General features: G+C 25.6%; 7 protein-coding genes across 7 annotated transcripts in view, besides 14 other annotated features; 5 read left to right on the top strand and 2 right to left on the bottom strand.

Moving 5' to 3' along the window:
* EDI_340130 (uncharacterized protein) overlaps window positions 1-4 on the top strand; it is a gene marked incomplete at both ends in the record, with an annotated part of 758 nt that extends 754 nt beyond the window's left edge. Inside the window, one exon of the mRNA XM_001733481.1 lies at window positions 1-4. This exon is cut by the window's left edge and continues 553 nt beyond it. Coding sequence (XP_001733533.1) covers window positions 1-4 — 4 coding nt within the window.
* Window positions 5-90: 86 nt separating this feature from the next.
* EDI_340120 (uncharacterized protein) lies at window positions 91-1,584 on the top strand (the record flags this gene model as incomplete). Its single annotated transcript, XM_001740862.1, has 1 exon — window positions 91-1,584. The coding sequence occupies one exon, from the start codon at window positions 91-93 to the stop codon at window positions 1,582-1,584; it is 1,494 nt and encodes a 497-aa protein (XP_001740914.1).
* Window positions 1,066-1,096: a sequence feature (AT_rich).
* A 220-nt stretch (window positions 1,585-1,804) lies between the features above and the next one.
* Window positions 1,805-1,914: a microsatellite.
* Window positions 1,860-1,944: a microsatellite.
* Window positions 1,916-2,629, top strand: EDI_340110 (protein DEK, putative; the record flags this gene model as incomplete). Its single annotated transcript, XM_001740861.1, has 1 exon — window positions 1,916-2,629. The coding sequence occupies one exon, from the start codon at window positions 1,916-1,918 to the stop codon at window positions 2,627-2,629; it is 714 nt and encodes a 237-aa protein (XP_001740913.1).
* Window positions 2,492-2,557: a microsatellite.
* Window positions 2,630-2,863: 234 nt separating the features above from the next.
* Window positions 2,864-2,913: a sequence feature (AT_rich).
* A 78-nt stretch (window positions 2,914-2,991) lies between these two features.
* Window positions 2,992-3,060: a sequence feature (AT_rich).
* A 5-nt stretch (window positions 3,061-3,065) lies between these two features.
* Window positions 3,066-3,186: a microsatellite.
* A 92-nt stretch (window positions 3,187-3,278) lies between these two features.
* EDI_340100 (uncharacterized protein) lies at window positions 3,279-4,113 on the top strand (the record flags this gene model as incomplete). Its single annotated transcript, XM_001740860.1, has 2 exons — window positions 3,279-4,007; window positions 4,072-4,113. 2 exons carry the CDS (start codon window positions 3,279-3,281, stop codon window positions 4,111-4,113), a joined length of 771 nt encoding a protein of 256 aa, XP_001740912.1.
* Window positions 4,114-4,160: 47 nt separating this feature from the next.
* Window positions 4,161-4,215: a sequence feature (AT_rich).
* Window positions 4,216-4,241: 26 nt separating this feature from the next.
* EDI_340090 (uncharacterized protein) lies at window positions 4,242-5,075 on the bottom strand (the record flags this gene model as incomplete). The annotated part of the gene is made up of 1 exon (XM_001740859.1): window positions 4,242-5,075. One exon carries the CDS (start codon window positions 5,073-5,075, stop codon window positions 4,242-4,244), a length of 834 nt encoding a protein of 277 aa, XP_001740911.1.
* Window positions 4,887-5,014: a microsatellite.
* Window positions 5,076-5,113: 38 nt separating the features above from the next.
* Window positions 5,114-5,215: a sequence feature (AT_rich).
* A 982-nt stretch (window positions 5,216-6,197) lies between these two features.
* Window positions 6,198-6,276: a sequence feature (AT_rich).
* A 164-nt stretch (window positions 6,277-6,440) lies between these two features.
* Window positions 6,441-6,495: a sequence feature (AT_rich).
* A 107-nt stretch (window positions 6,496-6,602) lies between these two features.
* EDI_340080 (uncharacterized protein) lies at window positions 6,603-7,118 on the top strand (the record flags this gene model as incomplete). The annotated part of the gene is made up of 1 exon (XM_001740858.1): window positions 6,603-7,118. One exon carries the CDS (start codon window positions 6,603-6,605, stop codon window positions 7,116-7,118), a length of 516 nt encoding a protein of 171 aa, XP_001740910.1.
* Window positions 7,119-7,187: 69 nt separating this feature from the next.
* Window positions 7,188-7,244: a sequence feature (AT_rich).
* Window positions 7,245-7,262: 18 nt separating this feature from the next.
* EDI_339970 (uncharacterized protein) overlaps window positions 7,263-7,985 on the bottom strand; it is a gene marked incomplete at both ends in the record, with an annotated part of 5,296 nt that continues 4,573 nt past the window's right edge. Inside the window, one exon of the mRNA XM_001733480.1 lies at window positions 7,263-7,985. This exon is cut by the window's right edge and continues 101 nt beyond it. Within this exon, the coding sequence (XP_001733532.1) occupies window positions 7,263-7,985 (723 nt within the window).
* Window positions 7,680-7,710: a sequence feature (AT_rich).

The raw sequence follows: 7,985 nt of genomic DNA, 5'->3' as shown, positions 1-7,985 counted from the left end.
TTAGAGAATAAAAGTCCTTATTATGATGATGCATGTTGAACAAAATATTCAAGTTATAGTAATGATAAAGGAATTTTTAATCTTGGTGATATGACTTCCAGTGCATATATAAAATTTTGGTATAATGAAGATATGAAATGGTTATTTGTTATGAGTCAAAACACAGACATTGGAAATAAAGATAGTAAAAGTGATACACCTTGTGTATTAGTAATTAAACCAAGTTATGACACTAATACAAATAAAATTCATATAGATTTTGATTTTATAAATACTCCAACATTTAATTATATTCATATTGATGATACCCACTCATTTGGACAAGTAATTGATACTTCATATGATTTAGATAAAAAAGTATTATATCTAGTAATTTCAGCTCCTGAAGCTATTGTAGAACATTCAAATGTTGCATATTCTATGGGTCTTATTTATCATTACACATATGATGAAGAACAAGGATTTCAATTTAGAATGTACTTTGTACCTCCAGTACTACAAAATCATTACGGATTTGGTCGTGGTGTTGCTATTTATAAAGAAGAAAAAATAAGAAGAGTTTTTATAGTTAATGCAGTTGATAATCATGTTTATGAATCTACAATTCCTGTATGTGGAGATGGTATTGTTACAACAGAAGTTGGTGAGGAATGTGAAGATGGAGATGGATGTAAAACAGACAAATGTTTATGTATTGATAATTATGTTGCAACAAATGGTAAATGTGAATTAAAATGTGAAAGAAATACATGTGATTGTGATTTAACAAATCCATGTATATCATGTAATGTAGAACATTTAAATATAAGTACAAGATGTCAAGAATGTGATAATGGATATGAATTATTAAATGGAATTTGTAAAACAGTATGTGGAAATAAAATAAGAAGTTTAGATGAACAATGTGATCAAGTAGATAATTGTGATGAAAATTGTACGTGTTATGTTGGATATATTCCAGCAGATAATTTAGAAAATAGATGTATTATTTCAAAGAAAAGTGGATTAATTGCATGGACAGCAATTCAAGCAAGTATTGCAATAATAGTAATTGTTGGAGTATTGTTATTTATTTTAATTAAGTTATATATTAAAACAAGATCAAGACTAAATATTACTGGAAGTGGTGGAATTATTATTTATGAATCAGGTTCAACAGCTAAACTTCAACAATTTGAAGAAAATGAAGCAGAAAGATATCCATTATATTATATTAATAATTCTCCATTTATGTATTCATTTTCTAATGAAATTAATTTTTATCTTGAAGAAGATTTAGAACATATTGTTGATAAATTAGAATTGAAAAAAAAATATGTTTTTCAATTATTCGTCGGTAATAAATCATTAAACATTTGTAGTTTTGCTATTGGTGATCCTCGTTTAGATAAAGATGATTATGATTTAGAATTTACTCCTGATAAAGGAAATATTAGAGCTGGTGATATTATTTGTATCTACGGTAAACTTACTCCTTTGAGAGAATGTGCTGTTAAAGAAAATTTCACTTTAACTGTAGTTAATTTAAACACTACAAAATCCTATATTCAAAATATCCCTCTTGAATTTAGTGTTGAAGATTAATTCTTACTTTATTTTTTTCTCTTTTTAAATTAATTCTATTTTTCTGTTATGATTTTTGAAACATTCATTTTGAACATTTATAACTTATAAAAGTACCATCAATATTATTATTTGATCAATTTGTAATTCATTTAAATAATTGTATCTCTATTGAAATATTTCTGTTAAGTCTTCTTTTTTTTTTTTATTAATTCTTCTTGAAAATTCATTTCTTTTGTTTAATAAAAAAAAACATTCAAAAAATTAAAAATAAATTTTAATTTATTAGAAATATTAAAAACAAAAATTAACAAAAAAACTATTTAAAAAAAAAAAAAAGGAAATTAAAAAAATGAAAACTAGAAGCCAAAGGGAAAGAAAGGTTGTTCCTCATTATTCAAGTGGAATTGTCAAAGGGACTGAGTTATTTCAAGGAAGGGGTATTCCTCTTGGGAGCTCTAAACGTATTAAAGAAGGTATAGATAATTTATCATTAGATTCTCTAGTTTTACTTCATAGATTAATGTATCACAAACAAGGTGAAGACTCAGAACGATTAGATGACATCCTCTTGTTCAGTGGATTTAAAGACATTAAACAAAGAGAAGCAGCAATTAGAATAGCTCAAAGAGTTAGTGAAGATAATATCAAACCATTATGTAAATTATTTGACATAGAAAATGAAGAAAAGGATGATATGGTCAAAGAGCTATCTGACTTTCTTTTTGCCCCAAAACTTTTGAAAAGAGATTTTAAATTAAATTATATAGAAACAATGGACGAAAGTGAGGACAATGAAGAGAACCTCCGTAAAATAGAAGAAATGCTTGCCTCCCCTGAAGAAGAAGAGGCTTATACCCCCGAAGAGGTATCTGAAGAAGAGGATAGTGCTGATGATAAAAAAACAACTAAAAAGCAATCGATTCATAAAAAAGAACAAAACGAAAACAAAGTAAAACAAAATAAAAATAAAAAAGAACAAAATTTAACAAAAGAGAAGAAACCGTATCCCACAATTTCTCATAAAAAAGAAACCAAGAAAAAAAATAAAAAGAAAGCAAAGTAATAATTAAAATGTGATTTTATTATTGATATATAATTTAGTTTTTTACTACAAAAATCTTATTAAGAAAACAGTTTTATTATTTCAAATAAACAATAGAGAAAAAAGATGGGATCAAACATTCTACATTCACCCTGGCCGAGTGTGTAGACCCTTTTGAATCAACTATCGTTCATTTGGGGAAAGAAAGTTCATCACATCCCAGAATTAATCTTTTATTAATCATTATCAAAAGTGTTTTAATTAAAAAATATAATTATGGGTTTTATAATTCTATATTTATAATTGTAATGGACCTTCTAATCTACGAAATTATTCGACAAAATAAAATGGTGGTATTAAGAAGACAAAAACTAACCAAGATCATTTTTTCAAATTTATTTCAAACTATAAATTTTTTCTTATTAAACCATAAAATTAAATTTTAAATTTTTGAATCAAAAAAAAAAATAATTAATAACATCTCCAAGAAAACTAAAAAAAAATAATTTTTACAAAAATAAAATAAGTAAAAAATAGAGTCAAAACTTGAAAAAAAAAGAACTAAAAAAATTAAAAAATGGCTGTTTGTTTCTTTTATATTTTACTTAAAAGAGCCAATCACATGATTTTATAATAAGTTTGAGGTCTAAGTGCAAAAAGTAATGTAAAAATGAAACTGATTATTCAGGAAGATATTGCCAATTACTTCAATTCAATTTCAAATTCTAATGAATGGGGAAAATACCTTGAGGATGCTGATGTTCGAGCTAAGGCTGAGGCATTACAAAATGCTATGCTTGCATTTTCTGATATGAACACTGGTGCTGGTAAAATTGAAAATGGTAAAAAGGCATTAAAAATAGTTGTGGTTGGTGATGGTGCTGTTGGTAAAACTTGTTTATTATTAGCTTTTAGTAAAGGTGAAATCCCAACTGCTTATGTCCCAACAGTTTTTGAAAATTTCTCTCATGTTATGAAATACAAGAACGAAGAATTTATTCTTCATCTTTGGGATACTGCTGGTCAAGAAGAATATGATAGATTAAGACCATTAAGTTATGCAGATTCAGATGTTGTATTATTATGTTTTGCTGTGAATAACAGAACATCATTTGATAATATTTCGACTAAATGGGAACCAGAAATTAAGCATTATATTGACACTGCAAAGACTGTTTTAGTTGGGTTAAAGGTTGACCTTCGAAAAGATGGATCTGATGATGTTACAAAACAAGAAGGTGATGATTTATGTCAAAAACTTGGATGTGTTGCTTATATAGAAGCATCATCAGTTGCAAAGATTGGTTTGAACGAAGTTTTTGAAAAGTCAGTTGATTGTATCTTCTCAAATAAACCCACCCCAAAAGCTTCTACTACAACTCAACCAAAAAGTCAAGAAGTTTGTTTTTTTTATTTCTTAATTTATGACTATCAAAAGAAATATTTTATTTACTTACACTCAGAGTACCCAACAAAAGAAAAAATCAAAATGCCTTTTACAATAAAACGATTTTTTCATAGTAAGTTAATAAGAAAAAGTTTCATTGAAATCATTTTATTTTTTAAAATATTTTATTTTTGTTATTGTTTATGAAAATTAAATTTTTGTGATTCAAAAAAACGAATAATCCAATCAATTGTATTTTGAAATAAACAAAGATGACGAACCAGATTTTTCTTTGTCAACCAACCAATTTCCTTTTAACTTAGGAATTGCTGGTGGGTAAATATATTTTTCAACACCAGGTTGGACATGGTTTGTACAATGATTATATCCATAGCTTTCCATATACTTTATTGGTTCAACTAAGACAGGGACACTATGGTATGATGGTAATAATTCTTCAGGACGAGTCATAGAATAGTATTTATCGCAGACTGTATTTGCCTTTCCTTTATGTCTTGGAGCTAATGATTGAACTACTTTAATGAAACGAAGTCGTTCTTTTGACTCCATATCTGCATGTAATTGAAAATAAATATCATCGTCAGTGTTTTCATCCTCTTCTACTGTACAGTTGTTTTCTTTATTTTGATTAATTTTATCATCTTTGGATTCTTCTTGAATTTCATTTATTTTATGAAATTCTGGTATGTCAATGCTAGATCTTCCTTTTGGTAATTTTACAACTTTCTCTTCATTTAATTGAGGTACTATTGCTCGTTCAGCACGGATAACTTCTTCTTGTAAGGTTGATCTTTTTGAATGTGACGGTTCATCTTGAAATACATCAAGCATTTCAACTTCTTCAATTTGCTCTTTATGAACTTTCTTGGGTTTTTTTGCTTTCTTTTTGTCATCATTTTTCTTTGGTTTCTTTTCTTTTTTGACTTTTTCTTTAGGTTTTTTTTTCTCGTTAATTATTTTCTTTTCATTTTGTTTTTCATCTTTTATTTCTTTCTGTTGGATAGTACCTATTACCATTTCGGGATTAATAATCTTTTCATTCATTTTATCATCTTCCATTTGAATAGTTTGACTAATTTTATTTTTACTCGATCATCTTTTTAATTTTTATTGAATATTTTTTTCATTTTCTATTTTTTGTTAAAAAAAAACAATAACTTCTTTGATTAAAATGATTAATGTTTTATTATAAATAATTACACAAAATAGATTATAATGAGTTTAAGTGTCATTATTTATTATTTGTTATGAGTAATTAATCATTAATACGTTTATTTTTATAAGACGGTTTGAGGGTAAAAGAAAGTTAAATAAGTTAAAGATAGAATAAAGAATAAAATGATAAATTTACAATCAGAGTCTCAGAACAGAATATAGTTTATCTAAAAATAATCTGTATGATAGGATCACCTTTTTTGATAACTAATTCTTTTTTATGTTCATTAAGTCGTCTTGAAATGATAGAGTTGATTTCTTCTGCTTTTTGAGTTATGTCATTTTTTCTAGTAACGTAATCACACTTCTCATAACTTTCTTAATATATTCTTGTTTATTAATACCAACCTTTCCTTCAACACATTTACTTTCAAATTCTTAACTACCCCCATATGATCAGAAGATCTATAAGAATATGATGAAGTTCTATTTTTTTTTATTATTTTGATATCTTCTTATAGCTGTTTTTATTGGCACCGAATGACTAATATTATTTTGTTTTAATTTACCACACCTTCTTTTAATGTATTCGCTTAGTATAATAACATTATTCTTACCAAAATCAAGGCTTTTTAAACGCATATATTGTTATGTGACAGTATTTCTTTTAGCTGGTTGTTAATAGTAATATCGCAGAATTCAGATAATAGAAAAATACATAATGATTGTTGAAGTGTTTGAAGTTTCTTGTTTCAGGAGAAGCTTTAATAACAGGGATTCTTTTTTTTTTAAGTGGTGTAACACAAGGCTTTTCTTTTTTAGAAATTTTTGTTTTAAAGAATTGAGTTTCATGAATAGGATCTGGCTGTGTGATGTCTTCCATTAAGTAAACAATATTGTCTTTATAGGATTTGTTTAGGTAATAAATATCTATTCTATTTCAAGATCTAACATCAAAGAGACCTTAATACTTTTCCAATTTTCATGATATCTATTCAGGAAAAATAAAATGATTTTCTTCTTTTGTTTTATTCTTTTTTTTTTCATAAAAATAAAATTTAAAATAAATCTTTTTTATATATATTTAAATAGATTTAAATATTAACCTAATTTGAAAACTAAACGAATTAATATAACAAACTTTCTATTTTCCAACATCATTTTCAAAGTAACAAATTTTAATTAATACTGTTGTGTCATGAAAGAAAACAGGTGTAATGTTAATTATTTCGTTCAACATTTTTGATAGAGCATAAAGAAGGGGATAACATTAATATCATTTAAATAAATTTTAAGAAAAACAAATGAAATTTAAAAAAAAAAAGGAAATAAAACAAAGGAATAAGTTTTGTTATTTAAAAAGAACGATAAAAATAATACTAATAGAGTCGAAACTTAAAAATAAAGAAACTAATTAGTTTATTTCACTATATGCCATTCTGTAGTTCTTGTGGAACAAAGTTAAATGAAGGTGCTAAGTTTTGTCCAAATTGTGGTGCTAAGGTTGCAGTTACAGAAACGACAACACCAAAGTTCCAAGAAATTAAAGAAGTAAAAATTGAAGAAAAAGTAGCACCAGTTGAAATGAAAAAGACAGTAGCAGAAGAGCACACCATTTCTACTGCAACTACAGAAGCACCAAAACAATCATTTACAGAAAATGTTACAATTAAAGTCTGTCATGGGTGTGGTAAACCATTTGAATTAACACAAGCCAAAGAAATATTTGGACATATATATCATAATGAATGTTTTAAATGTCATATTTGTGGTCAAAAACTCTTTAGTTTTGCTAAATTTTATAATGATAATGGAGAAATAATGTGTCATCCATGTATGTTAAAGAGAGTCCCAAAATGTGCTAAGTGTGGAAAACCATTAGTTGGAAATTTTGTTACTTGTGGAGGAAGAAATTGGCATAAAGAATGTGTCCCAGAAAATCTCTAAGACATAATTTTTTATTTGGAATTCTTTTTCTTTTATTAGAATAACTGTCTGTTTTTTATTGAAATGATGTTTTATTGTTTAAATAAAAATTTAATAAAATTAAATTAATTTTAAAACTATTAAAAACGATGTTTGAATTGAAATTTAAAATAATCTTTCAAATCTTCTTCTTTTAATTAATAATTTATGAAGATAAATTGATAAAAGAACAATTATTATGATAATAAGAATAATACAAATAACTGATGGTATTATAATTAGCCAAATTGTATTTGAATTGTTTTGGTTATTAGTGTCTTCATAAGGACATTGATAGTCATTAATATCTTTAATTAATGCCATATATTTATCACAAACAATTGTTAAATACATACTCGTAATTGGTTGTAAAGAGTCATTTCTTTTAAATATTTTAATAGTGTCTAATGGTGGAAATTCATCAGATTTTAATATGTAATATTTATCAAATAAAGGATCAGGAAGATAAATAAGAGTATTATCTAAAGCAGTTGTACCATTTTGTAATAATGAAATAAATAAGAAGTCATTATGAGTAGGAACAATTATAAATAATTTAATATTAAGATATTTACTTTCAATTGTATCTTTAAGATATAAATGTAATGTTGAAGCTTCTATTTGAAGGATTCTACCACTACTATAAGTAAATATATCATAATTTATTCCTTTAATATATTTAACTTCATAATCATATAATTCTATTTCTATATTACTTTCTTTTGTAATATTAATAATTCCAACATAAATCTCTTTAAATGAACAACTCTCGTCTATTGTTATTTTCTCACAACTGACTCTTCCATTAAATTTATGTTTTCCAAAAATATAATTTTCATTGCTTCTATG

Source organism: Entamoeba dispar, genomic scaffold (genome assembly GCF_000209125.1).
Source record: "Entamoeba dispar SAW760 scf_1105229463267 genomic scaffold, whole genome shotgun sequence".
Classification (NCBI taxonomy): domain Eukaryota; phylum Evosea; order Mastigamoebida; family Endamoebidae; genus Entamoeba; species Entamoeba dispar.
The sequence above is the reverse complement of the archived record's forward strand: the minus strand, read 5'-3'. Positions and strand labels throughout refer to the sequence as shown.